At 30.0% G+C, this 22599-nt stretch overlaps 1 protein-coding gene across 1 annotated transcript; it reads left to right on the forward strand.

The window, feature by feature from the left end:
• The first annotated feature begins 525 nt into the window (after window positions 1-525).
• Window positions 526-20790, forward strand: LOC148573047 (uncharacterized). Its single transcript, XM_088503779.1, has 11 exons — window positions 526-1038; window positions 1115-3637; window positions 3810-4142; window positions 7895-8662; window positions 8862-9785; window positions 10200-10868; window positions 10960-11799; window positions 13883-15451; window positions 18941-20000; window positions 20243-20341; window positions 20558-20790. Exons 1-9 carry the CDS (start codon window positions 568-570, stop codon window positions 19967-19969), a joined length of 9126 nt encoding a protein of 3041 aa, XP_088359905.1. The 5' UTR covers window positions 526-567; the 3' UTR covers window positions 19970-20000; window positions 20243-20341; window positions 20558-20790.
• Window positions 20791-22599: the final 1809 nt, after the last annotated feature.

The following is a 22599-nucleotide window of genomic DNA, read 5'->3' on the forward strand; positions in this document are numbered from 1 at the left end:
ACAAATAGGACTTACCCCAAAACGTTGAGGACAAAAACAATACTTTACTCTATATATATATGGATTGTTGACATATCTATAGTATTATACTTATATATGTATATAATAGTCTTAAGACAACTACTCAAATGAAGATGACAAAAACATCTTTCTATGAAGATGCTTTGTTTAAAAGTGCGATTTATTTATTTAGCCACACTTTAAACAAAACAACACTTTTATAAATATCAAAATCTAACCATTCAAAATCCATCATCCAAGAGTCAAAAGAAAATATTTTCATATAAAGACAATTATCAAATTTTCATTGTAGTATCCACCTAGACTTAATGTATACGATATTATTCACAAATATGATTTTTCAACAAATTAATGCTTAAATCGTTTAGATTGAATTTCGACTGGAGAATGGTGTCATGTTTTCCTAATTTTTCCAACATAGCATTCCATTTTACATTTCCAATATGTTCTCATTATTATTTGTTTATATATATATATATATATATATATATATATATATATGCATGCAGAAAGAAGATGTAAGTCAACAAGAAGAAGGATAAAAGCATGTGTAATCCGATTCCTGATTTTATACAAGAACGTATTTTCGACTTGGTAACTGAGAAACTTGTAGTTGCATGGAAGAAGTATGCAAGCAATCCGGTGAACTATGTGGTGAACAACAAGAAGAAACTTAAGGAGCTAGAGAAAGCTATAAATGATCTCCAGGAGGATAGAAACAGGGTATATGGAAAAGCCGAGGAGGATGAAGTGCGATTCGGGAGAGAAGTATATCATGTTAAGGCATGGTTGCGTCAGGTAAAAGACATAGTCGATGAACATAACAAGTTGAAACGAGGTAGGCAAGAACACTTTGTGGCGTCCTTCCTAAATCCAATTCAAAGGTATGTCTGGAGCCAAAAAGCAGAAGAGATTAAAGGAACGGTTGGAGAGCTACAAAATGAAAAGTGTGATATTATTATATCTTCTTGGCAAGATCTATCATCCATCGGTGTTGCGACTTCTGAATTTGGTGATGTGAGTTTCTACAATGCTTTGTTTTTAAAGGTTTTATATTTATGATTATTTTTCTAATAAAAGATTTGTATTCCAGATACCTTTAAGATCAAGAAAAAAAACCAAGAAAAAGATCAAGGAATCACTGGAAGATCCTAATGCAAGATTGATCGGTGTTTTTGGGCCAACTGGTGTGGGAAAGACCACTTTGGTAAAAAGTGCTACTGCTCTGTTGGAAAAGCCGAACGAGTTCGATGTGGTGATAACGGTTAAAGTGACAAAATGTCCTGATATAAAAAGGATACAAGGCCAAATCGCTGACATGCTGGGAGTGAAGTTTGAAGGGGAAAGTGAGCATGCAAGAGCAATCGCCATACAAGAGAAGCTTAAGAATGAGAAGGATAACATCCTTATAATCCTAGATGATCTATGTGCAAAAATAGATCTAAATTCATTGGGGATTCCATCACCAACCAATGATCTTGGTCCTCTTCTCTTGACAAAAGGTGAATCTTCTGCTGACAAACAAACTGATGGAGCAGATAAGGAGAAACAAACTTCCACACAAGATAACAGGGAAAGAGCTCACACAGAAACTAACAAGCAAAAAGCTCAGACAAAAACTATCTCCAATGGCTATCGCAAGTTGAAAACAGAAGAGGGTAGCAGGGGGTATAAGATTTTGTTGATTTCTGATCTGAGACAAGTATTGACTGAAATGGATGTGAAGCTAGAGCTTATTATCCATGTGAAACTCTTAAATCGTAAGGACGGAGAGACACTGTTCAAGGAGATGGCTGGAATAGGAGCCAACAATTCTGAAATTGAAACATTAGCAGCAGAAATCGCCAACAAGTGTCAAGGTTTGCCGATGTCAATAATTACAACTGCAAGGGCATTGAAAAATCAGAGCAACTTAGTTTGGAAGGATACTCATCGAGCTCTTGAAAAGCTTGAAGAGGAAAACCAATTAGCAACACCTGAGTATTCTACAAAGTTGAGTTATAGGCTTCTAGAAAATGAGGAGCTCAAGCTTACCTTCTTGCTTTGTGCCCGTATGGATCATGATGCATTGGTTGCGGATTTGGTGAGATATTGCATTGGTTTGGGTTTTCTTCAACGCGTCTGCTCAGTTTGGGAAGCCAGAGACAGAGTACAAATGCTACTCGTCAAGTTAAAAGAGTCAGGTTTGTTGTCTAACAGTTATTCAAGTGATCGTTTCACCATGCAAAATCTTGTTCGTAATGCAGCTTTGTCAATATCATCTGAGGAGAGGCATGTGTTCATGATGACAGAAGAAAAACTAGATGAATGGCCTGATGAGGATCTACTTAAAGAGTACACTGTTATTTCCTTACAACGTTGTAATTTCATTGAGAGATTTCCTGTGAACATGTGTTGTCCTAGGCTTAGAGTCTTTCATATTGAAAATAATGATCCATCTTTACAAATACCAGATAATCTTTTTCGAAAAATGAGAGAGCTTAGGGTGCTGATTTTGGTGGGGTTCAACCTTTTATCATTGCCTTCCTCAATTAGATACCTAAAAAAACTAAGAATGCTTTGTTTCGAGAAATGCATTTTAGGTGAAGGTGAGAAATTAGGTGTCTTGGGAGAATTAAAGAATTTAAGAATACTAAGCTTTTCAGGATCTGATGTCAAAGTTTTACCTGATGGGCTAAAGCATTTATCTAAGCTTCAAATCTTTGACATCAGTAACTGTTACAAGCTTAGAGAGTTTCCACATGATGTAATGAAAAGTTTGACTAGGCTTGAGGAGTTGTATGTGAGAAACACTCGTATTCAATGGAAGGCAAATGACAGTTTTCTATCTGTGTTGGGTGATCTGAATCAATTAACAAATCTAGACTTGCAAATCCCAAGTGTTGAGCATCTACCCAAGAATTTGTTCTTTGACAAGTTGTACAGTTACAAGATTATCATTGGCTCTTTAAATAGATATTTAGAGGCTGATTTCAAGATTCCAGATAAGTATGACCTGTCAAGATGTTTGGCATTATGCCAAAAGGATGGCTTTGACATTCATTCCCAGGAGGCAATCAAAATGTTGTTTGAAAGGGTTGAAATCTTGTTGCTGCAAAACTTGAACGGTGTCCAAGATGTTTCTTATGAGTTGAATCTAAATGGATTTCCTCATCTTAAACGTTTATCCATTGCAAGCAACAAGAGTGTTCGCTCTCTCATTAGTCAGCAGAGACAGCATTCTGATCAGAAGGTTTTTCCCAAATTGGAGTCATTGTATCTCTATAAGCTTAGGAAAATGGAGCAAATTTTCTCTTGTAAGTCACTCTCAAAAGGTTCCTTTGGTAAGTTGGAAAAGATCAAGATCAAACTGTGTGGTTGCTTGAAGAATGTTTTCTTAATGTCTATGGTTGGACTTCTAAATAAGCTTGAGACAATTGAAGTTTCAGAATGTCACTCTTTGGAGACTATTGTTGGAGAAACAAATAATCATAATAAAACAGAGCCTCTTAAGTTTCTTGAACTTCGTTCTTTAACGCTGCAATCTTTATCCAAGTTTATTGGGTTCTATCCAATTTCATCTGAAGAAAATACCAGATCATCTGAAGAAGATAGCAGATCACTGTTTGATGGCAAGGTATGCTCATAACTACTTTTCAGATTTGATTCTCTTGTACATTTTGAACTTTGTTTCATAATAGGAAGAAAGCTTGTAAATGTACTAAAAAAAGTGACAAAAGAAAATAATTTGAGAAAATTATATTCAACTACTTTTGGAATCAGCATTAGTTGTTTATATTGCTTGGCAGATTGAAGTTCGGAAGCTAGAGAGAATTGAGTTGTCTATGCTCCAAATCAACCACATATGGAGTGACCAAATATGGACTACTGTGGATCAAAGCAAATCTCCTTTACAAAAGTTGAAAGAGTTGGGCAAGAAGTACCACACTATCAAACAAACTTATTCTCCCTTTCAAAACTTGATACACCTGGATGTCAATGGGTGTTGGAATTTAAAATGCCTGTGGTCTTTCTCTATTGCTAGACATTTGGTGAATCTTCAAAGCCTTTTTGTTACTGATTGTAACTTGACCCACATCTTTCCCCAACATCAAGGTGGTGGAGAGGCTAAAACGAAGAAGGTAAGTAAGATTTTTTTAATTAATTAGTTCTTGATAAAAAAGTTTCAAGTGCTTCTAAAGAAAATTACAGATTATTGGTTTTAATATATTTATTACATGATATATTATTTATTCAAAAATGCTATTTGTATACTAAGATCAACCACTAATATATTTATGTATAAATATATGTGTAATTTAATTTATTTTCAATGAATTTTTATATTCTAATATGTATTTTATGACTTTAGTAGCTGATTTTGGTGGAGACGTACTATTTCTCTTATTTATTAGATCCATATATCCATATATTAATATAAACAACAACAATAAAAATCTTTATCTCACTATGTGGCTGGAGTTAGTTAGACAGATCAAATAATATCATTATGTCTCATCATGTGATGGCTCTTGTGAGACTTTTCATAGAGATTTTGTTTAACCTTCTCATGTAGAATCTTTTTAGGTTTTCTTTTGTCTTTAACTACTATATAGGTCTATCTTTTATCAAATCTACCGCTGTCCTTGTTGTATGATTTATTCATTGTGGTGAGAATTTGAACTTGAGTTCTTTATGATATTTAAGCACTTTTATCTATTAGACTACTTATGCTTTTAATTTTATATATATATATATATATATATATATATATATATATATATATATATATTTATTTAAATTTTAAGTTAGAGAAATATAGTTGTTTTTTTATAAAGTTGATAATTAAAACTATTAGATTATTTGATTTATTATATTTAATTAAATTATTATTTAATAATTTTTAACTATCAATTTTATGTAAAGACATACTATTATATATAAATTTTTTCATATTTTAATGCCTTTGATTTTATTTATTTAATTAATTAATTTATTTTTACTATTTAATCATCATACCTTCTAACATATTTCATCTTATACTAAACTTAGTATTTATTAAATAGCCTTTAGCCTATCTAACAAACTTACATGGCAAATTAGGCCTGTTAACAATGAAGCTTAGTCTAACCTTACTTAGAGATGAACCTTTTTTAGCTTGTCTCCACCATCTCTCACACACACACACACACATATTGACATATATATCCAAACTATTTAATTTGAATGGCTTTGATAATAAAGATTAATTATAATAAATTTTACTAAAATTGGAGACTAATAAACATGCAGATCAATATGCAAGCAATTTTGATTTATATGCATTTTGAACATATATTACATTAATTTTTAAATATATACGTTATCAAGTAGTTTTCAGTCCACTTACAATTTTGTAGACATAATTTATAGGATATATAAATTTTTATTCAATACTTAGACTTTTAAAAAGGAAAAAACTACCATGCATAATGAAGAGTTATTCAATTATATATAAGAATTGTTTAAATTTTCACCCATCATTATTTATTCTAATTCTATATACTTACAGCAAATGTTAATGCGCTGACGAAAAAGTTATTAGGACTGCAGCACCCTTTAAATTTTAAATCTTAAATTATTAATACTAAATTCTAAATTCTGAATATTAAATTATAAATTCTAAATTTTAAATCATAAATTCTAAACTTTAATTTTAAATTTTAAATTCTAAACCTAAAATTTATAAACTCCAAATTTTAGTTACTAATATAAAATATAATAAATAAACAATTAAAATTTATTTAATTGAAAAAAAAGTATAATACACTTTACTTAACAAGGAATATTTAAGGATTAAACTATACATACACACATAAAGATAACTAGAGTGAAATTCATGCGATATACAAAAAGATAAATTAATTATACTATATACTGTATTTTAATAGGTGTTATATTATTTAGTAATTGATTAGATAATATATTTAAACTAATGTTAAATTTAAAGTGTTTTATATTAAAAATATTTTATAGAATATTTATTTGATAATTTATATATAATTTCATATAATTGTTTAACTAAAATGTAATATAAATTAAAATATAGTTTGTTATTTTAAGAATTTGAATTTATTTATTTTTTAAATAAAGCATAAACCTTTTATATTAGAGTTATACAAAGTTACGTCTTCACTTGTTACTTCTATTTTTACATTTGTTTTAGTTATTATACTTTAACTTTTCATATGGTGTTTTTTGGTTTGTAAATAATAAAAAAAATTTAAAAATAAATAAGAATAAAAAATACAAAAAATATAATATAAAATTATGAATTAACTTTATAATCATGATATATTTAAATATACATAATAACTAGTAAAAAGATGTACTAAATTTAAACTTACTTGAGTTAGAAAAAAATGAATAAGAATAAAAAATATTAAAAATATAATATAAAGTTATGAATTAACTTTATAATCATAATATATTTAAATGCATCTAGTAAGAAGATGTGCTAAATTTGAATTTACTTGAAAAATTTTTACCAATTAGTATGAGAGAAAAAATAAAAGATAATATGAGTCTTATGTAATATATATAAGTAGACTAAATAGTATAGTAATAAAATTGTAAAATTCTTAACATGTATAAATTATAGAATATCAATATTTGTAATTAAAATTTTTATAATTATTATTATTATTATGACACTTTTAATATATATTTATTGTATTTAGTTAGTACTTTATGTTTTAACTGAATAATAATAATAAGTAAGATTTTTTTTATTGTTTAAAAATCTTTTACTACAAAATAATTTGATGAATTTTATCTTTTGTTAAGTTGTTAAATTGCTGATGTATAATATTATTAACAAGAAAAAATAATTTAAATTTATTATAAAAAATTTGATATGAAATTTGATATGTTTTAAATAGATAAATTTTAGTATGAGAACCTACAGCACTCTTTTTTTATATATGCAGAGAAATAATATTCATTCTCATACATATTGTCGGTAAATGATTGACGATGACACTCCTAAAATATATAACATTGTTATTGTAGAATAAAATAACAATAATAACAATAATAATAATAATAATAGGAAAAAAAAGGAAGAAGAAGGGAATGAAAAATTATTTTATTATTGAAAGGCTTAATGATATGTGTCATATATAAAGAATACCAAAGAGTTCTTTATAGTCAAATATGAATCAAATCAAATAACAAATTTAAAATCGATTTATAGTTAATTCTATCTAATTTAATCAAATTCTAGCTAATAACAAAAAAAAATTATAAGAATTAGAAAAATTTATTATTTTTTATTAGTACTTTTAATTATTAATCTAATTTTTTTAGTCTAACAATAATTTAATAATATATTTTTAGTTTACATTTTTTAAAATTACTGATTAATTACTGGTCAACAACAATAAATTTTGTTGATACTTTAACCTTTTTTTAATAAAATTAACATTTAAATATTTCGTAACAAATTCAACTTTTCTGGCTTTTTATTTAGCTATAAACAAATTTCTGTTACACTCTTAAACATTAAAAAATATAGAATAAGTGATCTCATTTTCGATAGTTGGTGAACATTTGACATTCAAAAAAAATAATTTCATAAGCCGCTCTGAATCTCGTGCTTCCTTTGTTACAATGTCTTTTGAGTAAAACTGTAAAAGAACGAACAGGGCTTTTAGTTCTCCTTCCTTTTCTGCATATATAGTTATCTCTTCATCCATTCACATTCATATTCCTTATTTACCTTTTTATATACACCCATGCACCTTCACATGAATTTCTATACCGCTTCATTCAATCACCCATTTTGAATGCAATACATGTATTTAGCATAGTTGCTAATTTTGACTAGCTTGCTATTGTATGTAAACAAAAGCAGGATGCCATTTTTCCAAACTTGAAGACCGTCAAGCTGAGTAGCATGAAGAGATTGTGTAAGATATGGAATTCTGATGAAGCTCCTGAAACTTCCTTTGGCAAGCTGAACACTCTGATCATTGATAAGTGTGATGAATTGGTCAATGTAATTCCTCATAATATGGCTCGAAGATTGTCTAGTTTAAGTTGCTTGAGGGTTACGAACTGCGCGTCAATCAAAGTTATATTTGAAGAAGCTGATGATGATGATAAAAGACAAGATGCTATGCATAACATTAAGTTGCAAGATATTCATTTAGAAGCACTCCCGAAACTGGAGCATGTATTCAAATGGAAGAAAGAAGTAAAATGGAGTGATCTCAAATTGCAAAAGATATGGGTGCATCATTGTGGAAGGTTGAAAAACATATTTTCAGTTTCTGTAGTCAAGAATATTGAAATAAAGATTGAAAGCCTTGAAAGCTTTGTGGTATCAGATTGCTCCCAATTAAGAGAAATAGTTGGCAAGGGAAAAGATGCTGTCATCAACTCAAGTAGTCCTATTCAATTTGAGTTTCCTAAATTGACTACTGTCAAGCTTTTTGGATTATCGAAATTCAAGAGTTTCTATTCATCAGGAGCTTATGAATTAAGTTGTCCAACATTAAAAGACCTATCTATTGAACGTTGTGACTTGTTGGAACTATTTGAAGAAACCTCATCACATTCAGAAATAAAGAATGCTCTTTTTCCAGAAAATTCTAAAACTGGAGAAATAGAAGTAAAGGAGGTAATACTAGCAAGTCTTTTAACTCTGCATAGATTCTAGCTTGCTAGTAGTAAAATGGAAGAAAGTTTATGGCATAAGAAAAATTAAACAAATTAATTAAAATAGAACAGTCAATGGCAATGTTGTATGTAAATATATTTTAACATATTTAGTTTCTAATATATATAATTTATTGATTTTCATTATTTATTTGATATAGGTAATCAATAACAAGTTAAAGTCCATGCACATTGAATCTCGACATGTCGGGTCATCAATGGACTATGACTACAGAAGGGATAGCTTAGAAGAGCTTCAGTTGTCTCGACTGAAGAATTCTGATATTATATATTGTTTCCTTCATTGCAACCCTAACCTCAAGAGCTTATGCTTGAATCATTGTAACTTTGAAGAATTGAAGCCTGGTGGAACAAGAAGGCCTGCTATTGGAGTTGTGCCAAAGTTGAAAAGCTTGACATTAACAAACATGTATTATCTTAAGAAGATCTGTTTTGAACAAGATGTAGTTCTTCAAAGGATAGAGTCATTGGTTATAAACAATTGTTCATATTTGCACACTATAGCACCTTCGTCTGTGTCTCTCGCTCACTTGACAATTCTAGAAGTGGTTGACTGTGAGGAATTAAAATATGTGATGTCACCATCAACTGCCAAAAGCTTGGGTCAACTCAAAACCATGAAGGTAATCAATTGTAAAAATCTAGAGGAAATTGTTTCAGAGAAAACACAAGAAGAAGAGGACTCTGAATCTCTAGAGGAAGAGGAAACACAAGAAGAGGACTCTGAATCTCTAGAGGAAGAGGAAACACAAGAAGGACAGGAAGAAAAAGAAAATGTAGGCACGGAGATTCCCATCATTTTCAAACAATTGACAACTCTTGAGCTTGTGTCATTGAAGAGCCTTAATAGTTTCTGCAGCTCCAAGAATTGTGCCTTTAAATTCCCATCACTGGAGAATTTTATTGTGAGTGCATGCCCCAAAATGGAAGTTTTCTCTGCAAATGAAGTGGACTGTGGGCCAAATTTGCAAAAGATATATTATGTGCATGACAAAGAGAAAAAGAGATGGTGCTGGCACGAAGACAATATAGGATCTACAATAAGATACATATTTGACAATAAGGTAAGTCTTTTATGAAATTTCATTTTTTTTTTGTTAGTGGTTCCCTTTTCATTTCCTCATTTAATTAATAATTAAGACATATATATTATTTTATTTTATTTTATTCTGTAACTTATTTTATTTTATTCGAATATGACTTTGTTTGAATTATTTGGACAAGACCTTATAATTAACATTTTTATTTACGCAGTTTATTATTAAATAAAATATTCGAATAATATAACGAGTATACTTCAATTATTTTTTTTTTTGTTCTAGTAAACTTTCGAGTTGCATTTTTGTTAGTGGTTGGTTGCAGTTATATCTCTAGCTATTTGACGTAAGCTAATAGGAAAAACATTTTGATAATAGTCATGCATTTGGTTTGCATGAAATAAATTATAATTGTGATAACTAATTTTGCATTATTCACAGAAATTTTTTGAAGGCATGAATGAGTTGGATATGAAAGAGTTGGATTTGGATTCTGATCAAGATCTTCTAAAACCAATCTGGCCAAGTAAAGAAGGTTCCCGAAAAGATTGGTTTTCCGGTTTAAAAACTCTGAAGGTATATTTCTGGGATGCATATAATACGCATGCAATTCCGTCAAATGTCCTCTGTTGTTTGAAGAGCTTACAAGAACTCCAAGTGGAGGACTGCCACAACATAGAAAGCATTTTTGAGATGGATGACACTAAGAGCTGGGAATCATCATTCCAACTGAAGAAGCTATATTTACATCATCTACGAAGTCTGAAGAGTGTGTGGCAACATGACAAAGGAGAAATCCTTCTAGGCTTTCAAAATCTGCAGCAGGTCACTATCTATGATTGTCATAAACTGACAAGTGTGTTTCCTACTGTCTTGGCCAGAGATCTTAAAAAGCTCGAGAAGCTCGATGTAAGCGATTGCGCTGAGTTGCAAGAACTTGTTGGTAAAGACGTGGGAGGATCAGAAACGTTTAAGTTTCCTCGTTTAACCACACTGATACTATCAAAGTTGCCACAACTAAATGACTTTGAGGCTGGAAGATTGAGTCTGGAGTGCCCCGAGTTAAAGCAGCTGGAGCTGTATCCGAAGCAACAACAAAAATATCCGGAGGTAATAAGCAAGTGCATGGAGTATATATACATTTCTTGTTCTCCTATATATTTTGTTTCTTATCATTTGCGTTGCCTTAATTCATTAATAGGGCGGTTTTTCCAAGGTGGAGAAGTTGTCGCTCATGAATCCAAATCACACTTTGGCGCAGTTTATGAATCAAGGCGGCTTTCATCACTATTTAAATGAACTTCACCTTGCGTATTTCTTTGATTACAATGATGATGGAGAGAACTCTACTTCACCATTTGAGATATTTGCCGATGACAAGATGCTTCCTAATGACAAGATGTTTCCCAAATTAGAGATTATTCGTATATATGGGAACAATTGCAAAACCATCAATATTCCCAAAGAAGCGGGTGAGAGGATGCTTCACTTGAAAGAATTGAAGTTGAGGTCGCTATCTGAGCTGAACTCCATTAGTGGGCTAGAGTACTTGTTAAAGCTGCGGCTATTGAAGGTTTCTTCTTGTGAAAAATTGACAACAGTATTAATCCTACATTCATGCTCCAATCTGAAAGAATTGCATATAAAGCACTGTAATGAATTGGAATGTTTATTGACATCCTCAGCAGTAAAAATGCTAATACACCTTGAGGAGTTGAAAGTTGAATGGTGTAACTCATTGAAAGAAATAGTGCAACAAGAAAGTGGGACGGAAGACATTATTGAATTTAAGCGCCTACACAGGATAACTCTTGCTGATTTGGGAAGCCTGGAATGCTTTTATTCAGGGAATGCCACACTGCAGTTCCCCTACTTGATTCGGCTGGACATACTAGACTGCTACAAGATGAACTTTTTTTCTCAAACGGAAATACACGTGAAACCACCATTATTTCAAGTATTTTACTCCGATGGTGAAGCTGAAAGATTGTTCCTCCATGATCTAAACGTAGCTGTTGCATGCCAATTTCTACGACGGAAGGTAAAAGCTTTTGAATTTATTTCCATCAAAGTTTTTTTTTTTTTTAAACCAAGTTTTGTTTTCTTTCCAAGTCTAGCCAATAATAATAATAATAATAATAATAATAATAATAATAGTTTGACTTTAACTTTGAATACTACTACAAAGTCTACAACGCAAAAAATTTTATGTTTCTCACATGGTCAAAAAGACTAGCTAGATCCTTGAGTTCATGACGTAATTAACATATAGGACGACAAAGATATATAACTTTTTTAAAAAACTTATGCATATGGTTTTCTTTTTCAATCCATAAGACAATCTTATACTATATAGTGATGTTAAACAATATATGTTTTGCACTAATTTTTCATTTTATGTAAAAAATTATTACTTTTCATGATGTTATCTTTTCTAGCTAAATGTTTTGTATACATATAAGTATGACTTGGCGCCACTATATAAGTACGTATGACTATTCCTATTTCTCAATGTATGTTAAATGTAAAATAATTAAAAAATTATAGCACCTATAAATAAATGATAGGTTAAAAGTAAAATATGTTTTCTTTGAATAATGACTTTCAAACTAATTTTAATATTTGTCTTAATAAAAGTCACTTTGGTTATATACAATATAAATTTAGTTAGAATTATTTACCACGCTCAACTAATTTAACTTAATCCTCTTTAATCTATTATATATCTATTAGTTATAAATTTATCTAATGTAAAATATAAAAAAGGCATATACAAGAGTAGTGAAATGGGTGAGGTAGGTGACGTCAAAAGAAATTTATTAATAAAATAAAAATTTTAAATATAAATAAAAAGAGAAATATGAGGAAATGAGGATAGTAAGGGAAAGGTTGAGGTGTGAAATTACCAAAAATAAAAAAAGGTGGTAAGTGGCATAAAAAGAAACTTTTCAACCAAACTTAAGATTTACTAAAATTTTTTGTTTAGTGATTGAAATAAAAATAATAACAAGATAAATTTATATAAAAAAAAATATTTGATATTTTTCTGATATGCCATTAAATAAAATTTTCCTATAAAATTTAACATTTACAAAAAAAATATTGTGAGAAAGATTTAGAAATAAAGAATAATATATATAATATTTTGTATATTCAATTATTTAAGAGTACTTTTATTTAATAATAAATTTTAAACGTTAGTAAGATTTATTTTTATATTAATATGCATTCCTTTTGTTTGAAATTATCATAAAAAAAAGAGATTGCATTATGGTATATAAGTATATACACATACTCCATTGTTACTTTATTATTAATTAGTGTAACTTTTTCTTTCTTTTATTTTGTTTCATACTATTTTTCATTCTCATTTTTCTATCCTAATATATAACCAAATTTTTCATTAATAAGTTCATTTAGAATTACTCAACAACTATCTTTCTTTTTTTTACTAATTAAATGTTATTTAGTAATTTTTTTAGATTGATTTTAGGTTTCCTAATAACCTGACATCTAGCCAAAGTAAGGGATAAAAAAGAATAAGTAAAGCATATTTTTGAAAACAAAAATACTATTAATACATAAGAACTCAGTGACATCTAAATAAAAATACAATTGTTACTAAAATATAAGAAATTGATTATATATCCTTTTATTATATATTGATATAAATTTTAGAAATGAAATGAAAATTGGCAATATATATTTTTTTTGTTAGCATTGTTTTATGGTCATGCCAAAAGAGGTATAATTAATTAAAATAATTTTGACAAAATGATCAATGTGGGTAAATATAAAATTCCAAATATCTATTTATAAAATGTTTAATTTGAATATAGTGGTAAGTGACAAATAAATGATTTATCTAAACCTTTATAAACAAGTGATACATAGATTTTTTATACCAATTTCAAACTATCGGCAAAGGAATTTATGTGTTGTCCATTAAATTTAATAAGATGTTTAGTCGTCTTTCCAATTAAAAAACTCAAAATCTATTTATTATTTTTTCTGTAATTAATTATATTTACCACTATTGTTATTTCTGATAGAAAATTTGAAATGTTCAAAGTTCTAATTAATCATTTTTATTATATCTATTTTTCTGACATAACAAAACTCAGATGTATCTTGATCTTGGGGATCACCCAGAGCTAAAAGATTTATGGCTTGATAAAATGCATATCCCAGCTGAGGCCTACTCCTTTGGTGTCAGATTGGAACGTCTGGTGGTAAAAGGGTGTAATGAATTCTTTACAACCGCAATATTTCCTTCTCATTTACGTCCCTTCCTCAGTCAATTAGAAAGGTTGGAGGTGCAGGGATGCAATTCTGTTGAGGCCATATTTGAAATTAAAGATACAACAACAAATGTTGTTATTCCTTTGAAGAAATTGACTTTGGAGAAACTTCCAACTCTGAGGCATGTTTGGAACAAAGATTTTGAAGGAAAGCTCAGACTTCCCAAACTGGAGGAGGTTATTGTTGATGAATGTGCAAGCATAAAATCGGTGTTCCCAGAATCAGTTGGCAAGGGTAACATACAAAGGTTAGAAGTGAAGAATTGTGCAGAGTTAGTTGAAATTATCACTGGAGATGATGTAGCCAAACAGGTTAGCATCTTCTCCACGCTATGTTGTCTGAAATTGGTGAATTTGCCAAATTTGGAATGTCCATTACTATCGCAGTTGCTACCTTCTCTTTATAAATTAGAAGAGTTAGTGGTTCAAAAATGTGGTTCCTTTAAGATTATATTTGATGTGAAAGATGCGCCAACAAATGAAGAAGATGCAAACGTGATTACTGTTATTCCTTTGAAGAAATTGACTTTGGAGAAACTTCCAACTTTGAACCATGTTTGGAAAGGAAAGCTCAGTCTTCCAAAATTGGAGGAGGTTATTGTTGATGAATGTGCAAGCTTAAAATCCTTGTTCCTAGAATCAGTTAACATACAGAGGTTAGAAGTGAAGAATTGTGAGAAGTTGGTTAAAATTGTCTCCATAGATGAACTAGCCAAAGAAGAAGAAGCACATAAACAGGTTAATATCTTCTCCAAGCTATCTTGTCTGAAGCTGTGGAATTTGCCAAATCTGAGCTACATTTATCATGGAATGGAATACTCTGAATTTTCATTATCAAATGCATTACTACCTTGGCATATGCTACCTTCCCTTCATAAATTGAAAGAGTTGGTGGTTGGAAATTGTGGTTCCTTTGAGACAATATTTGATGTAAAAGATGCTCCAACAAATGAAGAAGATACAAATATGATTACTGGTATTCCTTTGAAGAAATTGACTTTAGAACAGTTGCCAACTCTAAGCCATATTTGGAACAAAGATCCTAAAGGAAGTAGTCTCAGCTTTCTATGTCTGGAGAAAGTGATTGTGAATGGATGTAAACGCCTCACAAGCTTGTTGCCAGCATCAGTGGCCATGTCTAACATAGAAGAGTTAGATGTGAGAAACTGTGAGGAATTGGTTGAAATTGTTACAAAAGATGAAACAGACAATGAAAAAACTACAAATAAGGAGCTTATTATGTTCTCTGAGCTAATCTCATTGACTCTGCACAATTTGTCAAATCTTACACACATTTATGCTGGAATGCAAATTTTAAATTGGCCAGAGTTAATAAAATTTGATGTTTCTCATTGTAACCTGATAAAGAAATTCACAGATTCTGCTGCAAAGGTATGAAAGCTCTTATCTTAAAAGTATTCATAACTTTCTAGTCTTGTTAATTTTATATATGGTATACTTTTTTCTCCATAGAATATGCAGGAGACTTCATTTTATTTATCATAATAAGCAGCTCATTCATATTTTATTTCTTCATATAGCTATAGTGTATCAATCCAAACACTAGATATTGGAATTCTTGTACATTCATAATGAGCCTAATGCATGCAGTATCTAGTGTGAGAAGCTTGCCAACTTTAGAAAGTATGAGCAACTTTGGCCAATAGTGGGGTTAATTGTTACATGAATGAAGCACATCTAAGATAGCTATATATATGCATTGCTATTAAATTTAAAAATTGCATGCTCAACATATAAAACAGTGCATATGTATATACTAACATATGTATAAATTATAATTTCTATTAATAACCTGTTATACGTAATAATTTTAGATACTAGTATTTTTACCAGTAATAACGTTACGGGAATATAAATCTTTTAAAACTACATCGGTTCTGACATTATAGATTATGGCATAAAAAATTTATAGCATTAAACTACTTTTACAAAAAGGTCGTAAGGGACAAAAGTCCCCGTCGGCTAAGAAAATCAGAGTCTCTGTAAATAAAAAAATTAAATAATAAATTTTTTAGTTATTATTTTCATATAAAAGAGTTTGATTAGGTGTTAAGTATGTTACACAAATAAAAATAATTAATTTTTATGTTTGTTATTTAAAATTAATATTTATATATATATATATAAATTGTAAGACTCCAAGTTTTCGAAAATTAATTTAATAAAATAAAATTTAATTTAGTTCTTATTATTATTATTATTATTATTATTATTATTATTATTATTATTATTATTAATACGCAATTATTACTGTTATTACTATTATACAAACTTCCTTAGTTATTACTATTGTTATTATTATTATATGTATCATTACATTCATTTGGCGGAAAGCCATATGAATATATACATATCATATGCTATTATTATTTTTATTGTTATTATTAAGTAAAGTTCCTTAGTTCCATATAAATTGGCTGAAGCCTTTAGGGAATCAAGGAAAAGAAAATAGAACTTATATGCATGTATACACAGATTTAGAATCAAGCCACGTTGCCTTTGTATATATAAAACACAAATGACTCATGTTTCTTTACTTTCATTAATCAATAGTTATATTTCATTCATTTCTTCTTTAACCACCGAAAGGAATGACCGAGAGAGAAGAGAGAAACCGTGAAAACTCCTCAATTTCCGGCTTCAAATTCTTGCGATCCGTAATTCCAATAAAAAAAATCTAATCTGGTAAAAGTGTTCGTATCTTCTTCCTCTACACGTTGGTGTTACTTTGATCCAGTAGAAGTTGACGGTGACGTAGCTCCTCTTTCCCTTGAGTTCGGCCAACTGGAGTTCTAGGAGGCACATATGATTCCTGACATTTTTCTCTTCAGCAGCGTGGTCAAAAAGTTTTCCTGGAGTTTTCGTTGTTGTAATTTCTGCACGGAGGTAGGGTTTGGTAACTTTATAGTAATTAAATGTGAGTTTGATAAATGAATGTTGATTTGGTTGATTATTGCTTGAATTTGAATGAGTTTATGTTAAACTATTATTGAATTATTGTTGTTTGCTTGAGATTTTGATTCAGTTATGTATGAACAACTAGCTGGGATGCTTTGATTATTTTGGGAGTAAGAAATGGAATTTTCAAAAGCTTTAAGAAATATATTAACTGATTTTGAATTATTAAAGAAATGTTTTTGCTGCTGGAGTCGGTTGGATTATTAATTGTTTTAAAGATTTTGGAGAATGGCATAAAGATGTGGTTTTAGTTTTAAAAGAAAAAGAGAAGACAAATCGGCACGTGTACTTATGAGAATGATTGAAAGGTCACGAGAGGGTGACGGAAAGTAAATAGTTATGGTGCCGATGTGAAAGTGTTAAGCCGTGGGCTTTGTTTTTGAATGATTGTGCGGGGACGCCCGTGTGTATGAAATGGCTTCCAGGAGAAAGTGGCACATGCTTCAGTTGGAGAATCAGCGCCTGCAAGTACTTGCAGAGGTCATGTTCGGCATACTTCAGCTGGAGAATCAGCGCCTGCAAGAAGTGGAAACTTGCAGAGGTTATGCCGCTGGAATGCCTTATCTGACTTGCGAGTCGGATTGCGTCGGGTGCGGGTCGAAACCGACAAATGAGCTCATTACCTGCGATAGGAATAGACATGTATCATGCTTGTTTGCGCATATCTCTGTGCTATGTAACTCTGTAATTTTGTGTGTGTGCTGCATGACTGATTGACTTCTGAGTTCTTTTATTATTCATGCTTATAAGTGTTTTGTTGTTAGTTGCGGTCGGTTAATAATGGCAAAATGAACTTAACTTCTAACCCCGACCCTACTAAGAACTTTCCAGTTCTTACCTCCTATCTCCACCCCTTTCAGCTACAGGTGCAAAGGCTCATTGCCAAGCTACAAGAGTATAGAGGAATATGTTTATAAGTTGAGTTGTTAGGATTTATTTTCCCCTCGCCTTGTTAGTTAGAGTTTTTAGAGGGGTAGGATTTGTTTCTAGGAATCTTGAGATAAGTTTATGTATTTAATACTATGTGAATATATATACTTTTGTGATTTAGTGGCGTAAAATAAAGTCTCTTTTCGTTTTCTTAATTAAAGTTTCGGTTCGAATTCGCGAAGGCTCAATATTAAATAAAGATAGTATATAATAAAAAGGTTTAGAGGTAAGTAGCACTCGGACTTTTAGTACGATCATGATGAGGTGCTAAAAGTTAGGGTGTTATATTATTTTTAATTAGATATTAACATAAAAATTTATATTGATAATTATAAAATTAACTCAAATTATTTTTTTAAAAATAATTGAATCTTAATTCTAACTTTTAAGTATAGTGTCAATTAATATTTTTGAAATTATCTAAATGAATTATAATTTGGGAATGAGTTCAAAATAAGTGACTCTTATTTTGAGTTTAAGATTAAATTAAGGGTATTTATAAATTTTAAATAGAAAGACTAAAAAATAATCAGTTAATATTTTATTTAAAAAAAACACTCAACTATTTTGTCATACACTTTGTCTTAATATATAATACTTTTCCATAACTCAAAAAAAAAATGCCAAATTCTTTATTAAATTTGTTATTTAATGTTAAACAAATTGATCTTTTTATTTAAAATATTTTTTAATTTGAATTTAATTGTCATGTGAAATCTTTTTTTATTTATAACAAAAGCTATATTGATCGAGTAAAATAATCTTTTATCACATGTTATCTTCATCATCAAGAAGAGTAATTTCTATAACACATGTTTAACTTATAAGCTTCTGCATGCTTCATTTATTTTATTTTATTTGGAATACTTTACACATTTTGCAACATTTAAAAAACGGAGAAGGTAAATTATATTGTCATGTCATGATGATGGTGTGTTGTCCTTCTTACTAAATTTGAATCCAATGGAGCAGGTTGTTACCCCTCACTTACAGCAACTGTCAATAGACAAGGCAGGTGTGATGATGCTTGACAAAGAACTGCTTCATTTGGACCCCCAAAACATAAAATATCTGACATTGCAAGGCTTTAATGATATTCATGACTCAGATGCCGCATCTGTCTTTGATTTCTTTCCAAAGGTTCCACTTCCCAATATTCAGATGCTTGGAGTGGCTGACAGTGCTTTCAAAGATATATTCCCCTCACAAAAGCCTGAGATTATTCATTCACAGTCACAACTGCTGCTTATTAGCAAATTGGAACTGAGGAATCTGCACAAGCTTGAATCTATTGGGTTAGAGCTTACCTGGGTAACCTTTTCTAATCTCACATCGCTAAAACTTGAGGGTTGTGCATCTTTGAAGTGTTTGTTCACTTCTTCAACCTCCAAATGTCTTGATCAACTTGAACAGTTGCACATATCCAACTGTGAAGCACTCGAAAATTTAATGGTGGATTATCAACCACATGATAATGATCATGATGTCATCATATTTAAAAGTCTTTTTGAACTGTCTCTTAGCCAGTTACCAAAACTTGAGAGCTTCTACAAAGGAAACTCAACTTTGAATTTTCCATCTCTATGGATAGTCGAGGTTACTGAATGCAACAGATTGGAGTATATGTTCACATTCTCAACTGCCAAAAGCTTCAAAAGTTTGATTCAGATGAAGATTTCCAAATGTGAGTCATTGGAAACAGTAGTATTAGCAACACAAGAGGCAGACGAGCCACATGAGCTCACATTCCCAAACCTCGGGTACCTGTTTCTAAGCGAATTGCCAAAACTTGGAAGCTTTTTCACGGGAAAGTCAACTTTGAAATTCCAAAACGACTTGATTGTTGAGATCAGTCAATGCAAGATCATGAAAACTTTCTCACACGGTGGCGTGGAAGCACCTCGATTACGGGAGGTGGAGATAGATGGATTGAGTTGCTCGACAGATAATCTAAATGTTGCAGTCAGTCAAGAATTTGAGAAACGAACGAAACATCATTGATGAGTTAATTAGTACAATCATAATTTAATATGTAAGTTATTTTCTATCTGCACAATTTATATCTTCTTTTACTTTTCGTGTTATACACTGCACCAAAACAAGTTTCTGTTTTGGAATGTCATTTAATTTGCTTCCTCCATATTCGGTTATATAAATTTTTGACATTGCTCATTTTATTATCCAATGTTTGTCCTTTGTGAGAATTTAATAAATTAAAGAACGGTATAGTTGATGTATCTTGAGTTAACTAGCTCTTTTATATAATTCTTGCAGGAAATTTGTTGCTTGCTAAGAGAAGCTTATTTTCAATGCATTTGTTACCAGCAAAACTAGTAGTCTAATCAAGGAGCAACGGACAAATAAATAAGAATGGTTGGTAAAAATTTTTTTTTTTTGAGAAAATAAATAAAATGATGCAGTTACATATTTCTTTTTGCTACAGGAAAGTTTTTACTCTAATAAGTTTGGGTAACATTATAACAATCATTCAACTCAAATCATGAAGAGTTTCTTTTTTACAACCTATAATTTTTTTAACTTCAACGTAACTAATATCTAACACAATTGTATATGAACTTTTTTTTTAAGGTTCTATGCGACACCAATTGCAGCAATTAATAGGATATAAGTGGATCCCATCATGGCAACAAATATTCATTTCTGTTTGAGTAGTGTGGTGTGGTGTGCATGATATGAATAAGTTCCCTGTATCACTATGCAGGAAGAAGTGTGTGATTGCCTTTTAAGTGGCATAGCTATAAACTAAGTGTGTTTTTATCAATTAAATTATATCTTGTATTTTATACAAGATGTAAGGTGTGTGCGCTTTGTAATTTATTGAGAATACTAGTGTGTTTTTATGTATGACAGTGAATGGTAATAATTTTATACCATTCAAGGATTGTGATTTGTGATGAAGTCGTAAGAAGAGAATGCTCTGAAAATAAAGTTGAGAATGGTATGTAGATATATTTCTACATGAGAAATGTTATTTGTACACTAAAATTAGTCACTAAAAATTAGTCACCAATGTATTTGTGTATAAATATATGTGTTGTTTAATTTATTTTTAATGTGTATTTATATTTTAATATGTATTTTATACTGGTGGCTGATTTTAGTCACTGATTTTGATGTACACATAGCATAACCCTTTTTACATAAGATCGTTTTCATGCATAAAGTTAACCTTATATTTCAATAAAAATTCAACATGTGTCTCCCTTTCTTGCATAAAATGTGCTTCTGTAATAACAATGTATATTTTTTATTTTAAAAAAATGCGATTGTTAGATAAGATTTGATGTATTAACTAGAGAGTATAGAGATGATGAGTATCTTAATAATCTATTCTGATATAATTATTAGAGCATAGATTACATCATAATTTTAAATTAATAAAAAATTGTGAAATATAATTTTTGTGCGTACATTTTTTTAAGTTTTAAAAAATTATATTTAATTTGTTTTAATTTTTTCTCTAATTTTTTTTTATAATTCATTCAAGACTCTCAATCTTACTTAGAAAAAAATAAGCAACAAGTACATATAAAATACCATAAAAACCTATTTTCAACCTGAATCACAGGCAAAACATAATAACTCCCAATACCAAAGCTAAAACTTGGATAATACTTTTTGAACCATCTAAATGGCTTAGCTAAGAAGACTACCAAATATCAACACCCAACTCTCAAAAACATATTAACAACATCCAAGAAACACACCATACTCTTCTATTACTATCACTCAAATATACTGGCCCCTAAATTTGGACACTTTTCTTTGCTACTATGGATTAAGAATTTTTACGCACACCATTATAAAATCCACTCTCCTATACTCCCAAAATTCAACCACAAAGAAAACAAGATTATTGCAATTAGTATCACCAACCTGACTAAAAGTCTAAAACTAGTTCTTTTCCTTCCTCTGAACCTTATTTTTATACTGACTTTCTCTAGAGCTTTTCTTTCATTTTTGACTGTCCTCCAAAATTATTCCAAAATTGCATTTTCATCACTACAATACATCATAAGTTAGGATCCAATCCTCTAAGTCTTGATTGCTTCTCCCGCTATGTCTTCTATATAACTGTCATTTTTATTTTCATGTTCATAATTTCTTTAGCTCTTTTCTAATTAGCTTTTTTCTTTTTGTGACTATCTTTTTTTATTCTTACATCACTACTAAAAAATAGTTGATTTGCTACTGATTTTTCTATAATTTTTTATTGAATTAGCAAATAATTTTGTTTGTTGCAAAATTTGCTACAAAATTCAATCTACAACATATGAGCTTATGGATAACTATTGCTGCAAATTTTTAAATTTGCAAGTAACTTATCTACAAATTTTGTCGCGAAAAATCTATAAAATTTGCACATAATTTTATGATAAATTATATAATTTGTCAAATTTTATTTTAAATTTAACTTCGAATCTTTCACGTGTACCAAATTTGCAACAAAATTCATAGGTTCATGTGGCAACAACTTTTACAAATAATACATCCGCAGCAAAATTTATAATTAATTTTTGCAATAACCTCCACACGTAACAAAATTTGCAACAAAAATTACCATTCACCTTTGCAAAAAATTTCACAAATAATCAATTTACGACAAAATT

This window comes from Arachis ipaensis, chromosome B2, assembly GCF_059453495.1.
Source record: "Arachis ipaensis isolate K30076 ecotype BB chromosome B2, ASM5945349v1, whole genome shotgun sequence".
NCBI classification, from domain to species: Eukaryota; Viridiplantae; Streptophyta; class Magnoliopsida; order Fabales; family Fabaceae; genus Arachis; species Arachis ipaensis.